The sequence below is a fragment of the Triturus cristatus genome, chromosome 10 (genome assembly GCF_964204655.1).
Source record: "Triturus cristatus chromosome 10, aTriCri1.1, whole genome shotgun sequence".
Classification (NCBI taxonomy): Eukaryota; Metazoa; Chordata; class Amphibia; order Caudata; family Salamandridae; genus Triturus; species Triturus cristatus.
The window spans coordinates 268,087,471-268,106,053 of record NC_140593.1 but is presented as its reverse complement, the minus strand read 5'-3'; the positions used below and the strand labels follow the sequence as shown (position 1 = coordinate 268,106,053).

At 51.7% G+C, this 18,583-nt stretch overlaps 1 protein-coding gene across 1 annotated transcript in view; it reads left to right on the top strand.

Moving 5' to 3' along the window:
* VPS50 (VPS50 subunit of EARP/GARPII complex) overlaps nucleotides 1-18,583 on the top strand; it is a 748,521-nt gene that overhangs the window by 322,306 nt on the left and 407,632 nt on the right. The window contains exon 20 of the mRNA XM_085630983.1: nucleotides 708-814. Within this exon, the coding sequence (XP_085487109.1) occupies nucleotides 708-814 (107 nt within the window). The remainder of the gene's footprint in view (nucleotides 1-707; nucleotides 815-18,583) is intronic.

Genomic DNA, 18,583 nt, shown 5'->3' with positions numbered 1-18,583 from the left:
ACTGGGATCAGCGTCAGCCAGGTGAGGCGCCTATTAGAAACTGCTTTAGACCTGTTCACATTAAACTGGAGACCAAGTCCAGGAGCAGAAAATGAGTGTCTAAATTGGAGTGAGACAGATGATTTTCCCTGACCGCTAGGAATGCTGTCTCATTTTTAATTTTTTTTGTCTATTGTTTTGCATTGTTCTTATTTACTTAGAGCTGTCAAGGCATGATTTTAATGCATTTTAAATTAGGTTATTGCTGCATCTACCTCTACTTCTACTATTTATACTGTTTTTGAATTGTACCTTTGATTTTTTTGTAAATAAACCTTGGTTTTTCTAAACTCCTCTAGAAATCACTTTCTGAGACTGTCCTTTACTTATTGCCTTTATTTTGAAATACTGTTTTAAACTTCTCTCCGGGACTCATTGCCTAATGATTTGAGGATAACACCATCTCCGATCCACCCAGCATCTCAACGCACTTTTGAGACATAGATTTTCTGGGGGTAGAGTTTGCCCACAGTCATGGCTGGGATTCAGCTTTATATTGCTTAGAACAAGGACTGACGGTTTAAAAAAATATATATTAATGTAAGTAATAATTGTTCTGGTTTTCATGCTCTTAGATGATTTGCCTCGTCACTAGACAACAGGTTTCCACTTTGTCAATTGCTATTACACAGCCTCGAGTAATTGACTTTGTGTTTCTTTTAATTAAGCGTATCTCGTGAAACTCTGAGAAGCAGGAAAAGGTCAGATTACAGCCTGAACAAGGTGAATGCACCCATCCTAACCAACACTACCCTAAATGTAATACGACTTGTTGGTGAGTATCATTTGACAATTATTCATCCTTTAGAGTCCTGTCAAGAAATGTGAATGCTTCAGAAAATGTGTAATAAGTGCAAGAAACATACCTGCAAGAATTGAAGTCATTGTTCATTTATTTTTTGAATGAGTGAATTTTTCCATTAATGCATCACTAGTGATGGACATATGGATTATGAATCACACACTGTGTTTTAACCTACGCATCACATAACTGTTTATTGAGACAGAATGATTTGTGTGCTTTGCCTAAATGTTTTTGAGAGGATAGATGCTGTCCTTTCATTGGGAATCTGAGCACTTCTAAACTTTACAATGGCAATAGATACTCTGGAAATATGCAGGCAATAATTTTGAATGCAACTGTCTGTATGAACAGTGAGACACTTCGGTAAGGTAATGCAACAACTGTGCATAACATATCTGAAAGAAACACGTTAGTTAGATTCCTCACCTTAGAATATCCCCAGGCGTCAGACTGGATCCGGAAGATTTTTCGTCAGCAATACCCCTTGCGCGTCGCTAGGCGTCGTCTGCGGCTCCGCGTCCGTCGTCGGCGTCGTGCGCCGGGATGACGTCGTCGGAGTACTTAGACGCCGCCCTCGCGCGCTGACGTCAGTTCTTCTTTTTTCCGCGCCAGTAAGCGCAGATCCGGGAGAGCTACCCCTTTAGTCAATTTTTGACTAACTTTTTTGATCCTTTTTGATCGTGTCTCGCCACCGGTGCCGGTAGGATGCCTGGGTTTAAAGCCTGTACGGACTGTAACCGATTGATGTCGGTTACGGACCATCACCGCCGGTGTCTTTACTGCTTGGGCCTCGATCACGACGCGGAGTCGTGTTCGGACTGCAAGGCCCTGACCTCGAAGGCTAGACGGGAGCGGTCCCGTCAGCTTCTCGAGATTCGCCACTCGGCTCCGCGCGCCTCTCGATCCCGGTCCAGGAGGAGGTCCAAGGATCGGTCGCGGAGCCGCAGCCGACGTCACCATCGGTCGTCGGGATCCAAGTCTTCGGGTAAGTCGAAGCATTCCAAGAAGTCCAAGAGGCGACATCGCTCTTCGGACTCCCCTCGCCGGTCGCGTGACTCGGTCGAGGGTCAGGGTGGTTCCACCCCCGCGGCTCCAGCGGAGCCGCAGGCGCCGCGCCCATCCCCATACCCTCCGGTCCCTGGGACTGACGCGACGCCGGCGGAGGTCAGTACCTTCCTCTCGGCCATGAGGAACCTGGCTCCGCCGTCGGCGCCCGCTGGCGCGCCTTCGGGCCCCGCGGACCCGACTGGGATGCCTTGCCTGCCGGTGGCTCCGGCCCCGGCGCCGTTGACGGCTCCGGCCTCGACGCCGCAAGCGCCCGAGGGACCCGTTCTCGAGTCCCCGTCGACGCCGGTCAACCTTGTCACGCCTCCTCCGCCGGCGTCGACACCGGTTCCACCCCCGACGCCGACGTCGACTCCGCTCGACGTCGTGCCCCAGTTCAGTCCCGCTCCGGGCCCGGCGCCGGTCCGGCGTCGATGGACGCCGAGATCGACGCCGCTAGAGACACATTTTGTCTACCGCCCGGCTCCGTTACTTTCTCCTCTATACCAGGAGTCGGATGATGGGGACAACTGGGAGGGATCCGAGGATCCAATGGTCGCTCAGGCCCAACTGTCCCAGGACTGGGCAGATGAACTGGGGGAGGCCAGTGGCCTGGATACCTCGCCAGACACTGGATTCATCTCTCCTCCGACTGTGGCTTCGGAGGAGGGTGCTGCTTTCTCCGTGGTGCTGCGCAAGGCGGCCGCAGCCCTTGGGCTCGAGCTACCTGCCGTGGCTGTGAGGACGAACGTCCTCACTGAGGTGCTTCAGTCTTCAGCAAGCTCCACTGAGCCTCTGCTGCCATTCAATGAGGCCCTCACTGACGTTCTACAGGGCACCTGGTCCAAGCCCTCCACAGTTCCTCCTGTGGACAGGAACGTCGCCAGGCGCCACCGCCCTGCTCCGGGCGACCCCAGTTTTCTGTCCCAACACCCTACCCCTGAGAGCCTGGTTATCCAGGCCTCCACCTCCCAATCCTCTTTCCCGACCGCCCCGCCGGACCGGGATTCCAAGAGACTAGAGCAGTTTGGCAAGAAGCTGTTCTCCTCCCTTAGTTTGGGCCTGCGGTCTTTGAACACCGCTTGTCTCTTGGACCGTTATTCCCACTCTCTGTGGGATGCGGTGGAGGACGTGCTGCCCCTGTGTCCGGAGGAGGTCCGGACACGACTTACCCAGGCTCTGGCCGATGGGAGGGATGCCGCGCGACATGCTATACGATGTGGGCTTGACACCACGGACTCGCTGGGTAGGGCGATTTCTACCTCAGTGGCGCTTAGACGTCACGCCTGGCTGCGGTCCACGTCATTTTCGGGTGATGTCCAGAGCTCTCTCATGGACATGCCCTTTGATGGCACTCGCCTTTTTGGCGAGAAAGCGGACAGTGCGCTGAATCGCTTTAAGGACTCCCGGGCTACGGCCAAGTCCTTGGGCCTCTCGGCCCCGCGGTCGCAAACTTCCGCCTTTCGCCCCTTTCGTGGCCAAGGAAGGGGTGCCTCCTCACGTGCGCCTAGCCACCAGCCGCAGAATCAACCTGCGCGCGGTCGCGGACGTGGTTTCCGCCGAGGCGGTTCTGGAGGACGACGAGGTCAGCCCACATCCACCCCGGCAGCATCCGCCTCAAAACCTTCCTAGTCCGAGCTTTCAGGCCCATTCCACGCCTGTGGGCGGCAGAGTTCGCCATCACCTGCTCCACTGGCGGTCCATCACATCGGACAGGTGGGTGCTGCAAATCGTCCGAAGGGGCTACTCCCTCCCCTTCGAGACGACCCCTCCAGCCATGCCACCGCAGCACCACCGTATCTCGGGGGATCATTTGAATCTTCTCCACGAGGAAGTTTCCGCCCTCTTGGCCAAGGGGGCCGTCGAGCGCGTTCCGAGTCCAGAAGTAGGTCGTGGTTGTTATTCCCACTACTTTCTGGTTCCCAAGAAGGGCAAAGGGGGCCTACGCCCTATCTTGGACCTCCGGAACGTCAATGCCTTCCTCCGGAAGGAAAGGTTCAAGATGTTGACCTTGGCTCAGGTTCTAGCTGCCCTAGACCCCGGAGACTGGATGGTAGCGTTGGACTTGCAGGACGCATATTTCCACATCCCCGTCCTGCCGGCCCACCGGCGTTACCTGCGGTTCACAATGGGCCCAGAGCACTTTCAGTTTACCGTGCTCCCCTTCGGTCTCACCAGTGCCCCTCGGGTGTTCACGAAAGTGATGGCGGTGGTCGCAGCTCATCTGCGCAGATCAGGGGTTCCAGTCTTCCCCTATCTCGACGACTGGTTGTTGAAGGCGGGCTCGCCCCGGGCAGTCGTCTCCCACCTCCAGACTACGGCGGATCTCCTGCATTTGCTGGGGTTTTCCATCAACGTGCCGAAGTCACACCTGAGTCCCTCTCAGAAGCTCCTTTTCATCGGAGCGGTTCTCGATTCGGCGCAGTTCCGGGTCTATCCACCGGAACAGCGGGTCCGGGGTATTCAGGCCCTGATTCCCATCTTTCGGCCTCTATCCTGGGTTTCGATCAGGCTAGTGTTGCGGCTCCTGGGGCTGATGGTCTCCTGCATCCTACTAGTGCTTCACGCCAGGCGGCGCATGCGGGCTCTGCAGTGGGACCTGAAGTTTCAGTGGGCCCAGCATCACAGCAACCTGTCCGACCATGTCTTGATCTCGGAGGGCACTGCGAAGCAGTTGCAGTGGTGGCTCACGGACCGCGATTGGGTCATGGGCAGAAGCCTCTCCCTTCCCCAACCGGAGCATGTCGTAGTGACGGATGCGTCCCTCCTGGGATGGGGTGGCCATATGGGAGAGGCGGAGATCAGAGGCCTCTGGTCTCCGGCGGAGTCTCGTCTCCAAATCAACCTGTTGGAGTTGAGAGCGATCCGGCTTGCACTGAAAGCCTTCCTTCCCTCTGTCAGGGGCAGTGTCGTGCAGGTGTTCACGGACAACACCACCGACATGTGGTATTGCAACAAACAGGGCGGGGTGGGGTCGTGGACCCTTTGTCAGGAGGCTCTGCGCCTCTGGACGTGGCTGGAACACCAGGGCGTCACCCTAGTGGTTCAACATCTGGCGGGCTCTCTGAACCCCAGAGCAGACGAACTCAGCCGCCGGTGCATGATGGATCACGAATGGCGTCTGAACTCCGAAGTGGCGCAAGGTCTCTTTCAGCAGTGGGGAGAGCCTTGGTTAGATCTATTCGCCACCGAAGAGAACGCGCAATGTCAGCAGTTCTGCGCGTTGGAATTTCCAAGGCGGCACTCGCTCAGCGACGCTTTTTGTCACGAGTGGAGTTGCGGTCTGTTGTACGCCTTTCCGCCTATACCACTTCTGCCCAGAGTGCTGAAGAAGATCAGGCGCGACCGGGCCCAAGTCATCTTGGTGGCTCCGGACTGGGCACGAAGGTACTGGTATCCCGAGCTACTCAGTATGTTGACCGATCCTCCGATACGTCTGCCCCTTCGGGAGGATCTTCTGTCGCAGCAGCAGGGGACGGTCCTCCACCCGAACCTGTCCAGCCTCCACCTCCATGCGTGGAGATTGAGCGGCGGCAGTTGATGCCATTTGACTTGCCTCCTGAAGTCTGTGATATCATTCTGGCAGCCAGGCGTCCCTCCACAAAGACGGTATACGCCTGCCGGTGGAACAAATTTGTGGCATGGTGCACAGCAAAGGCTGTGGATCCCCTTTCCGCCCCTCTTTCTGAGGTTCTACTCTTTCTTCTTTCTTTGGCCCGGCAGGGCTCTGCCCTGGGCACCCTGAAAGGTTATCTTGCTGCCATCTCTGCCTTCTTGCGGCTTCCTGATCAGCCTTCTCTTTTCAAGTCCCCTGTAGTTACACGCTTTCTAAAGGGCATTACTCACACGTTCCCTCCTGTTCCGTTTGTAATGCCTCAGTGGGACTTGAATCTTGTCTTGACATTCCTGATGTGCGCTCCCTTCGAGCCTCTTCACAATTGTCCCCTTCGTCTTCTGACTCTTAAGACTGCTTTTCTGGTAGCCATCACCTCGGCTAGACGGGTGAGTGAGCTCCAGGCTTTATCTTCAAAGCCTCCTTTTCTGTCTGTTCATCCGGACAAGGTTGTCCTTCGGCCTCGTCCCTCCTTTCTTCCGAAAGTGGTGACTCCATTTCATCTTGGGCAGTCTGTCACCTTGCCCACCTTCTTTCCGCCTCCGCATCCTTCCAAAGAGGAAGAGAGGCTCCACCGTCTGGACCCAAAACGTGCGCTCTCCTTTTATTTGGACCGCACAAAGCAGTTCCGGGTGGACGACCAACTTTTCGTTGGATACGTGGGTGCTAAGAAGGGGAAAGCTGTGCACAAACGGACCATCTCTCGGTGGGTCGTTTTGTGCATCAAAATTTGTTATTCCTTGGCAACAAAGGACCCTCCTGCTGGGCTGCGCGCCCATTCTACTCGGGCCACTGCGGCTACTACTGCTTTGGGACGGGGTGTCCCTTTGCAGGACATCTGTCAGGCGGCAACGTGGGCTTCGCTACACACGTTTGCCAGGCATTATTGCCTTGACAGCCAAGTCCGGAGGGATGGCTTCTTTGGCCGTTCTGTCCTCCAGGACTTTCTGGTGTGATCTTGGTTCGCAGACCCACCACCGGGGATGGTATTGCTTGGGTATCTATTCTAAGGTGAGGAATCTAACTAACGTGTTTCTTTCAGATGAACAAGTTACTTACCTTCGGTAACGATGTATCTGTAAGAAACATTAGTTAGTTAGATTCCTCACCGACCCACCCATCCTCCCCGTTCTGCGAACTGACATCTAGGGTTAAGGTTATCCTTTTCAGGCCCCTAGATTTTATTTTTGGCACCAGTGTCGGTCTTTGCATGGCTCTGCGTTCCTGGCGCGGAAGGCTATGTACAAGAACTGACGTCAGCGCGCGAGGGCGGCGTCTAAGTACTGCGACGACGTCATCCCGGCGCACGACGCCGACGACGGACGCGGAGCCGCAGACGACGCCTAGCGACGCGCAAGGGGTATTGCTGACGAAAAATCTTCCGGATCCAGTCTGACGCCTGGGGATATTCTAAGGTGAGGAATCTAACTAACTAATGTTTCTTACAGATACATCGTTACCGAAGGTAAGTAACTTGTTCTTCGATCCCTGCACCAAAAACAAGACATTGCACCAATGATAACTTCTTTTTGCACTGCTTTAACTTGGATCTGCTGGTCAGCTATCAGGGCACGGGATGTAGCCAGCCAAGATAACTGCCAGGACGTGCCCTCAGGGAGCTCCGATTCCTTGCATCTAAAATCCTTTATTATTATGTGCCCCACTCTCCATCTAAGGGCACCAGGTCATGCGCAGCCCTCCCTGTACCCAACAGTTCCGCAAGGGAGATCTCCTGAAGTCTGGCTCCTCTTTCCATCTGGAGCTGATCTGCCTCATGCTGTACACAGAGGCCTGCGCTGCCCCGGGCCTATGGCAGGCCAGAGGACTTCTTGTTGCGCTCTACTCCTGGTTCCATGGGGAGTGGCGAGTGAGACCCAGATCGAGATAAGCAACCCCTTCCTGAGAAGACCTGCAGGCGGCTACTTGGCCCGATCCTGCAGCTCTTGCTGGGCCTTGGCGGCGGGTATTTCGGTAAAGCCAGGAGGGCGGTTCTTGGTTTACCTGCTGCACGGCCGTGATTTGCGCGCCAGCCTTGCTGGCTTCCGCGGCTGTGGAAGCAAGAGGCGTTGGAAGGTCTGGTTCACCATGTGGCTCCTGGGCAAGTTGATGCACAGCTCTTGGTCTTCAGGGACCGGCCGGGCCGCCCTCTGTAAGAAGAACCTTTGCTCCCATGTCGTGGTTGGGAGCACGGATCACTCACCTTGCGGATGATTGGAGCTGAGGTTTGTTACCCTGTTGGGATCAAGAGGAGAGGTGAGGAGGAGGACTGCCTGAGAGCCCACTGTGAGGGTCGGCACTGTTGCAAAGTGAGGTGTCCCTCACGTGTGGAAAAGCCTTTCTCAGGACAGTGAGAGGAGGCACCAGCAGCAGACGACGTAGCACCTGGCCTCGTAGATCTTTCCTGGGGTGGCAGTCACCGCAGCGGTTCCCTATGGGGAAAGGTCTTCCTATCCAAATGGGAGGCGTAGGCAGAGAACTAAAGCCCCGTGCCAGCAAGCGAATCCCCGAGAACATTGTCAATTCACCTTTGGCTGAGGTCCTTCACACCGGGTCCCTGAACTGCCTCCTTCAACAGGTCCCAATACTTCGATACGCTCTAACCAGCGGTACCTTGAGTGGGGCGATTCCTCCTGATGGAACAGTGGCCTGGTGCAATATCATTCCCTGGCCTGGGGGCTGAAGTGGGGCTGCCGAGTGGAGGCTGTCTTTTGGGGATCCTGGTAATCGCACAGATTTAGATTTGGGACACTTTCAGCTACCTCTTATCCTTGGCATGCCCAGCGACTGCACTTCCGTATGGCACTCGCCCGCTGGCGGAAGGGACCTGGGGGGGGTGTGCTTTCTCCTGAGCCGAACTGACAGTGTCTTGCACCAAAGAGTGATGTTGGCTGTCTCTTCCTATCTAAAAGGTGCTCTATATTGGAATAAAATTATGAGTGGCTAATTTGCAATGATTTGACTTTTAGGTTGCTCTGTTTTCCTTTACACTGTTTGCTAACCGCAAAAAGAATCTGGGCTCAATACGGGGGCCTGTATGTTTTAATGTTTTCAAGGTATTTATGTGGTTTTTATGTTGTATTTTTTATGATTATGATGCATAATCGAATAAAGATTTATTACTATTGCTACTTACTACTATATAAACACTGTGTGCTTCTTTTTTTATTTAACCTACATTACATGATTCGATCTGATAAAACAAGCTACTTAACACTCCTTCTGGATCAGTCTGACGGCTGCTCTCCACAGCTACCACTTAGAGAGCTTTCTATGGTGGTCAAGACCACTAAAATCACTATAAGGTCTGGATTAGTGCACTGTGCGTCACTTAAGTTAATATGCACAGTATACCAAGCCAGCCTCCTACATTTATGCAAATGTGTGTTTTGAACATGTTATTATGATGATGAAGTAATTCTCCTACTGTATGAAGCTACCTTATATGTGATGTGATTGACAACGGTATTTGGTTGTGTAACAGTTTTTTCTGGTATGTACTAGTGAAAATAAACAAATATGTCTTAAAAAAAAAAAACTGTCAGGGCACCTCCGTACACCTTGGCATTGGGTTGCTATTTCTCTCAAGTGTTTGCCAAAGCTCCTTTGAGAATGTACCCACGGCATTGAGATATAGCAGATTCCCTTCCACTGCTGCAGCACTAAGTTCTCTTGAAGCGGCCACCACGTGGTAACCTCTGCCTCTTCCCCAGAACATGTCAAGTAATCCTGCGAAGACTCTCTTGCATTCTGCTGCAAGAACACTTTCAGATATCAGAGAGAAAGAAAGTTGGCATACTTCAAGTTGTAGAGGCAGGCCTTGTTGGAGAAGCCCAAAATAGTCAAGTCTGAAGATGTTTTGGACACCAACGAAGAAGTGGCCAGTCCTTCGGGCATTCCAGCGACCCAAACAGGAGAAGATCCAGGGCCCATCTTCCCAGAGGACTCCAACAGAGAAGAAGAGTTTCTCATGCAGCAGGCAGATCACAATCCATCTTTGGGGCTGAAAACTAAAATGATGCCACACGCATCTGTGTATCTGAAAGAGACAATTAGTTATGGATTCCTCACCTTAGAATTACCACCAGGTGTCAGACTGGATCCGGAGAATATTTTCTTCAGCAGTATCCCTGCGCGTCGATAGGTGGCATCGGTCTACTTCGCGTTAGTCATCGGTATCGTGGTCGCCGGAAGGACATCACGTGTCTACTTAGATGCCGTCCTCGTGCGCTGACGTCAGTTCTTTCTTTTTCCGCACCAGCCAGCGCAGATCCAGAGAGAGCGGTACCTCAAGTCACTTTTTGCAACTTTTGTCGACACCTTTTTTCAGTCGATTGACTCCTGGTGCACGGAGGGATGTCATGTTGGACCGGCTTCAAGGCTTGTGACTCCTGTCTCAAATTGATGTAGGTCACGGACCCGCACCTCGTGTGCCTTTGGTGCCTGGAGCATGATCCAAAGTCGTGCTCCAACTGCCATGACCCCAAAGTCTTTGCGGGAGCGGTCCCAAAAGCTTCTTGAGGCCCGGCAGTCCGCACCGCGCCGTTCGAGGTCCTGGTCGAAATGGAGGTCGCGGGACCGGTCGCGGAGCTGCCACCACCACTCCTCATCGAAGTCTTCGTCTTCGAATAAGTCGAAGCACAAGAGGAAGGTGACAAGCGACAAGCATTGTTGCTTTTTACGTTCTCCCCGTCCGTCGGCCGATGCGAGAAGAGGAAGGTTGGGTCGACTCCAGCCTTTCCTCCCTTTCCGGGAGCCGGAGCGGCCCCTGCCCAGCTTCGAAGCTTTTACAAAGCCTTGCACACCATCTTCGGGCAGCCCGACTCCGCCAGTCGCCCTCGGGCCTGCGGATTCGGTTGGGGGCTCTAGGCCTTTAATACCAGCGGTTTTGGCGCTGCAGGGCCCCCAAGGACCCAGGCCTGGATCCAGATCAGCACCGGTCGACCTCGTGACACCTCCGATGTCGAATCCAGTGACGACACCTCTGCCGCCGGCTGTGTCCCCAGCCGGTGTCGGCCCGTCCTACCCCTCGTTGAGGACACGGAGCCGGACCAACGTCGTCCGATGTTGGGACCGGCACCGACCGGTACTCTTGTACCCCTGTTCTCCCCTGATATTTCCTACCACCCTGAGTGGCTACCAGGAGAGAGTGAGGAGGACTGGGAGGGGTCTGGGGACCCTCTTGTAGACCAGTTAGAGGAATCGGACTGGAGAGAGGAGTTGGATGACGCCAGTGGTCTGGACACCTCCCCAGACCTTGGCATGCTATCGCCCCCTACCGTGGCTACGGAGGAGGGTGTGTCTTAAGCAGTGGTGTTGCGTAGGGCAGGCGAGGCCTTAAACCTCGAGCTTCCTACGGTGGCGGTCAGGACTAACCTCCTGACCGAGGTGCTTCAACCGGCTGCGGCCTCTTCCGAGCCCCTGCTGCTGTTCAATGAGGCCCTTACAGACATCCTTTTGGGCATTTGGTCCAAGCCCACCACAGGGGCTCCTGTGGACAGGATGATTGCCCAATGCCACCGCCAGTGCCCCGGCCGACCCCATTTTCCTCTCTTCCCATCCTACCCCATAGAGCTTGGTAGTCCAAGCCTCATTGCCCAAAGGCGCACTCCCTAACGCACCACCTGATAGGGAATCCAAGCAGCTGGACCACCTTGGAAAGAAGATGTTTTCTTCCTCCAGCTTGGGACTGCGGTCGGTGAACACTGCATGTCTATTGGGCCGTTACTCCCACTCAGTGTGGGACACGGTTGCGCAGGTGCTGCCATAGTGCCCGGGCCGTGCTCTCCCGTGCTGTTGCCGAAGGGAGAGACTCAGCGAAGTTCACCATCCGGTGTGGGCTGCACACCGCCGACTCACTGGGCAGGAAGATTTCGATGTCAGTTGCACTGAGACACTACACCTGGTTGAGGTCCATTGGCTTCTCGGGTGATGTACAAGCAACGCTTTTGGACATGCCCTTGATGGCCGTCTCCGACAAGACCGATAACGCGCTTGAGCGCTTTAAGGATTCTAGGGCTACGGCCAGATCCTTAGGCCTTGCTTCCACCTCCCATGCAGCACAGTCTGCTTTTCACACCTTCCATGGCTACGGAAGGTGGCCCCTGCCACGTTCCGCCCAGGGCCACAGGCCTGCGCATGCTGTCCACCCTCTGCGCGGCTGGGGACGTGGATCCCACCACCGTAGGTCAGGGGGCCAGCGGGTGGGCCAGTCCACCAACACCCCCTCTGCAGCAGCCTCCAAACCCTCCTAGTCCGGCCTTTCAGGCCCATCAATCGCCAGTGGGCGGCAGGATTCGTCATCACTTCCCCCACTGGCTCAACATCACGTTGGACAGGCGAGTTTTGCAGATAATCTGAAGAGGCTACTCCCTCCTCTTCGAGACTGCCCCTCCATCCATGCCATCTCAATTCTATCACATGTCAGAGGATCACCTGGCCCTTCTCCAGCAGGAAGTTACGGCTCTCTTGGCCAAGGGAGCCAACGAGCGAGTTCCTGTCCCAGAAGTAGGTCGTGGTTGCTATTCCCACTACTTTCTGGTGTCCAAGAAGGACAAGGGCCTGCGTCCTTTCTTTGAACTCAGGAACGTCAACCGCTTCCTCTGGAAGGAGAAGTTCAAAATGTTAACACAGGCTCAGGTCCTGTCTGCCCTCGACCCGGGAGCCCACTGGCGTTACCTACGGTTCACGGTAGGCCACGAGCACTTTCAGTTTACCGTGCTCCCCTTTGGCCTTACCAGCACCCTTCGGGTGTTCACGAAAGTGATGGCGGTAGTCGCAGCTCATCTGCGCAGATCAGGGGTTCCAGTCTTCCCCTATCTTGACTGGATGTTAAAGGCGGGCTTGCCCCAGGCAGTCGTCTCCCGCCTCCAGACTACGGCTGACCTGCATTCGCTGGGGTTCACTATCAGCGTGGCCAAGTAACACCTGATTCCCTCTCAGAAGCTCCTTTTCATCGGAGCGGTTCTGGACACAACGAAGTTTCAGGTTTTTCCTCCTGAGCAGCTAGTCCGGGCTATTCAGGCTATGATTCCAATCTTTCAGCCTCTATCCCGTGTTTCAGTCAGAATGACTCTGAGAATGCTGGAACTCATGGCCTCCTGCATCCTGCTGGTGGATCATGCCAGGTGACATATGCGGGCTTTGCAGTGGGACCTGAAGTTCCAGTAGGTACAGCATCAGGGGAATCTGTTTGATTGCGTCAAGATCTCGGAGAGCACTTCTTGACAATTTCAGTGGTGGTTCACGAACCAGGATTGGGTCAATGGCAGATCTCTCTCTCTTTCCCAACCTGAGTTTACAGTGGTGACGGATGCATCACTTCTGGGGTGGGGTGGCCACATGGGAGAGGCAGAGATCAGAGGCCTCTGGTCTCCAGCGAAGTCTGGGCTCCACATCACCCTTCTGGAGCTTTGGGCGATTCGTCTTGCACTAAAGGCATTCCTGCCCTCTGTGTAGGGAAGAGTAGTGCAGATGTTCACGGACACCACCACCCCCATGTGGTACTACAACAAACATGGCGGGACGGGGTTGTGGACCCTATGTCAAGAGCCTTTAGACTTGGCTGGAACATCAGGGCATATCCCTGGTGTTTCAACACCTGGCAGGTTCTCTGAACGCCAGAGCGGACAAACTCAGCTGCAGGTGCATGATGGATCACAATGACCTCTTCACTCTTAGGTGGTGCAAGGTCTCTTTCAGCAGTGGGGAGAGCTTTGGTTACATCTATTCGCCACCGAAGAGAAATGCGCAATGTCAGCAGTTCTGCGCAATAGAATTTCCAAGGTGGCACTCGCTTGGCGACGCTTTTCGTTGCGAGTGGAGTTGCGGTCTTCTTTACGTCTTTCCGCCTATACCACTTCTACCCAGAGTGCTGAAGAAGAGCAAGTGTGACTGGGCCCAAATTATTCTTGTGGCTCCGGATTGGGCACGAAGAGTCTGGTATCCTGAGCTGTTATACATGGCCATCGATCCTCGGATCAGACTGCCTCTTCGGAAGGATCTTCTGTTGCAGCAGCAGGGGAAGGTCCTCCACCTGAACCTGTCCAGCCTCCACATCCTTGCGTGGAGATTGAGTGGCGGCAGGTGACGGCTTTCGACGTTCCTCCTGAAGTCTGTAACGTTATTTTGGCCGCCAGAACGGTGTAGGCCTGCAGATGGAACACATTTGTGGCATGGTGCACAGCAAAGACTGTGGATCCCCTTTCCGCCCCTCTTTCTGAGGTTCTCTTGTTCCTCCTTTCTTTGGCCCAGCAGGGATCTGCTGTGGGCATTCTGAAGGGCTATCTCTCAGCCATTTCAGCCTTTCTCAGGCTTCCTGATCAACCTTCTCTTTTTAAGTCCCCTATTGTAAATAGATTCCTTAAGTGCATTACTCATCACTTCCCTCCTATTCCTTTTGTAATGCCCCAGTGAGACTTGAACTTGGTTCTGACATCTTATGTGCGCTCCCTTTGAGCCGTTACATAATTGTCCTCTCAGAATTTTAACTTTCAAAACTGTCTTCTTGGTTGCCATCACCTCTGCTCGCAGGGTGTGTGAGCTTCAAGCCCTTTTGTCTAAACCTCCTTTCCTGGCTGTTCATCCGGACAAAGTTGTCCTTCGCACTAGGCCTTCTTTCCTTCCCAAAGTGATTGCCTCTTTCCACATAGGGCAGACCATCACTTTGCCCACCTTCTTTTCGCCTCCTTCTAAAGAGGAAGAGCGGTCCCATCATCTGGATCCAAAACATGCGCTTTCCTTCTATCTGGATCGCACAAGACAATTCCGGGTGGATGACCATCTCCTTGTTGGCTATGTGGGTGCCAAGAAAGGTCGAGCAGTAAAAAAACGGACCATCTCTCGATGGGTCTTTATTTGTATAAAAATCTGCTATTCCTTGGCGAAAAAGGAACCACCAGTAGGATTGCTTGCCCATTCCACCAGGTTAATGGCAGCTATTACTTCTTTGGGACGTGGAGTCCCTCTTCATGACATCTGCCAGGCAGCTACGTGGGCTTCACTGCACACGTTTACCAAACACTACTGCCTGGACAGCCAAGCCCGGAGAGACGGCTTCTTTGGCCGTTCGGTTCTCCAGGACTTTTTGGTGTGAACTTGGTTCGCAGACCCACCTGCGGGGTTGGTATTGCTGGGGTATTTATTCTAAGGTGAGGAATCCCTAACTAATTGTCTCTTTTAGATGAACAAGTTACTTACCTTCGGTAACAATATATCTGTAAGAGACTTGGATTAGTTATGGATTCCTCACCGCCTCACCCATCCTCCCCGTTCTGCGAACTGACTTCTAGAGTAAGGGACTCCCTTTCAGGGCCCTAGTTTTCGTACACCATAGGTCAGTGTCTTGCATGGCTCTGCGCTTCTGGAGTGGAATGTCGTGTAAAGAACTGACGTCCGCGAGCGGGGGCGGCGCCCAAGTAGATACCGCAATGTCATTCCGACGACCACAACGCCAACGACGAACGCGGAGTGGACCGATGCCACCTATCTTCTCGCAGGGGTATTGCTGAAGAAAAAATATTCCGGATTCAGTCTGATGCCTGGGGGTAATTCTAAGGTGAGGAATCCATAACTAATCAATGTCTCCTACAGATATATCGTTACCGAAGGCAAGTAACTTGTTCTTCAGAGTCAGTCTCTAGCCCCTAAGCGCACATCGTATGAGCACATGAAGCGCACCACTTCTGCGGGAGTCTGGCATCAAGCCCTGAGGTTCAGCTGAAAACTGCATAAACCTACAGGTTCCGTACTTCCAGCTTGAATTCTAATGACCCAAGAGGTTGGGTCGGCCCTGAAAAAGGTCCCACCCATTGCACCAAACCACATCACATTTCAACGCCCATTGGACACCGAGGCCCTGAAAAGTTACACTGTAAATTGACTCCATGTCAGCTCCAAAAATCGAGAACCTACGCTCGGAGCCAAAGTCAACACTGTAAAGCCCTCAACAACCGGCAACGAAACCAGCTGCATAGCCCACTCGACGCCAAGGTCAAAAACCTCGAAAGGTGTATCTTCATAAAAGCCGGCAGGTGTTCTGGATGAGAAACTGTAAAGGATTTTCATTCATCAGGACACTGGCAAGGTAGTTGCTAAAGCTCCAACTCCAGGCCTCATCTGTATACCCTAATAGGAAGGTGAACCCTAACTCATTGTGATCCAATCCTCCAGGCAAAGAATTAGAAAGGATTAATACTTTTGTGTAAGAAACTGGACCATTAGTTGTGTGCCCTGCACAAGTAATGGGTCCACAATCCTCCACCCTACCCCGCACCACACTGGGAAACAAACACCCCATAGTAGCGCTTGATTCCCTTAGGGTAGAGAAGCAAAGCAGTCCAAGGCTTACTCAAGAGAGGTGGTGTGGGCTAGTAATCCCCATTTACTGGCACGCAATAATAACACACAATAAATTATTGTCCAGTCTGTGCTTTTTCGTTAGAAAAGGAAAAGTACATTTGTTACACACACACTACTTAATACTATACAGTCATTTACAAATATAAGGTTGGTGGAAATACCTTTAATAACATTACATTTGATCCCTACAGGGTCATGACCCAAAAGATCACAGCCCCTCCATACAATATAGCACATAACCATATAGGGAGGGGTCAGTTTAAATCAGGCAGGCGTACATGCCGTATCAAGGTTATAACGCCTAATAACCAAAATCACATGTCGTAAGGCGTTGCTCTGTCACTGACTTTATTGACCATACACCATGTGAAATCCTTATAATGAATCAAATATTCTATTGCAATCATTATAATTAGCAATGCATTGCAACCTTTCATGAAATTGCAATAATGCAAGTAAAGCACTGTACACATCCCAAAACGTGTTTGTCTTTCTTTGACCAACTTTGGCCACAAACATGCAGTCATAAATCCAACCAGCAGGGGTTGCTTCACTCTCGGGCTGTTTATCAAAGGTTTCAGCCTCAGGAGTCATGCTGGTATTGTTACATTACATAAAAAACCTTATTTTGACTGCCCTCCCATAAAGCTTATCGTTGTCTCTGATGTGTACCTTCACGTTAATAATCCTACCTCTCGTGCTGGTCTTCCATTGCGTTGCACTCCTTATAATGTGTCTTTCTTAGTTAATCTGTAAAATAATTGTAGTACTAAGTAGCCCAATTTCTCATGTGCCAGTGCAGCATGCTTATTGGAATAATCTGCATGGATATGTGTTTCCTCGCATTTTGCTTCACTGAATCTCCTAATTGTATTTCACCGAGTTTGGGGCTCATCAGAGGGGCGCAGTGCTGCTCTTTTTAAACCAGTTAAATCTTCACATAGTTTAGTGCCTCAGAATCTTCCTGGTGCGTCGCCCCAGCCTAGGAGATCAAAGCTTGAATCCATACATCAGTCTCTTCAGGTGAAGCTTGATTCCTGTATGCTGTTCACTTTATTGATTCTCACTGATTGCCAATGCCGTACAAGAATCATATTGACATAAGTGTTTGAGAAACTCATTTTAGCACTGGCTCTCCAGTGTTGATACCATCCATAGATTTGCATGTGACATGATTATTATACAAATTAATTGATCCACCCATTGGGATGCGTTACTATGGCTGTTTTGATGTCTTGGAGTCAGCTGGATCTTTGGTCTCATGTCCATGAAGGAACAACGTTTTTTTCTTGTCTTAAAATGTTTCTGACTTCTCACCCTGCATCAAGGAATATTTGTTAGTAATATCTGTCAGATACATACATTAGACAACTATTTCAACGTGTGTAATGTCATAGTTTTCTTTGTTGTTCTGAATTGAATTTTATTTAGTATTGTAAAAACACCTGCTTTCAATTTACAAGAAATAACTTTTCTCCTAATGGAAATGAAGGCCCAGTATTCCCACGCCCCACCGTCTGCACACTCCCAGCTTTGGACCACCCAAAAATACATCTGCATTCCATCCGATAGCCAGTTACAATTCAGAACATGCATTGACAAAACCTATAGTTCTTACTATTTTAAATAGCCCCTTTGCATGCATTTGAAATGTTGCAGGCTGCACTACTGTAGGCCTCTTGCGTCAGACACGAGTCCTTTGCTTCAGCACGCAGCATTACCTTAAGCTGTTACAAGTGGCTCATTGAATCAGACACAAATGTTTGCTGTACCAGGCTGCAGTAGCTTAAGCCATTACTAGAGAGCCCATTGACTTCTACCACTGCCTCCTCAATCTCCGGATACTAGAGAATTACGTACAGACTAATTTTAATATTTTTTAGCAAAACATCTCAACTGTTCTTGTATTTTGAGCATGGAAGGTCATTGAGAGGGCATAGAAGCCTATTGTCTGAATTCCAATGGGTTGAGGGTGGAGAGCAGACAACGGAGTGAGAAAGAATGGAGACAGGGCTCCCCTTAGGAATTCAAGGAGTGCCTTGCTAGGTAGGGGATGCTGAATACTTATTTTTTCCGAGCACTGCAAGTGTTGTAGATAGTAACTTTGAAGGGTGGGAGTGTAGCGCCTTTCCTTTTGCATGTCTGATTACTGCTACAGGAAAGCCGAATGACAGCGCGATGCCAGCTTTCAAATGTAATTATTCCGATGTTGTGGGTACTCCAGAATGGAGACCGCTCCTGTGCTTCCTGCACTGAGAGGCATTGCTTTGTACAAATTCACTAAAACAGGCTCTGTTTACCTTCATCCACACAGATTATTAGAGGGAAAGAGGAGGAGCATTTATAGCACAAACACTTACGATATAACGTTACTGTTGCATTTTCCTTCCGTCTGATTTTATGGGAAAATTAATCCATTTTTATTTTTAATTTTATGTATTCCATTGGTGTTAGAAATGGGGTTTCTGGTTTGCTAGGGTATGCACCTAAGCCAGGCAGAACCCACCACTCTAGTCAGTGAAAAGGGAGTTGTATACAAAAGATGACACCTACTCATCCCCTTGGTAGAACAGTCGGGCTTATCCCAGTGGCAATGTGTAAAGGGTTTGCGGGAGAGACAAAGACACAAATACTGCCACACACACACACACGACACACACATGCCCTTTAGCATAACTTCAAGGCATGAATTGCATTAGAGGGGGAACAGAATTCCTAAATTGCCA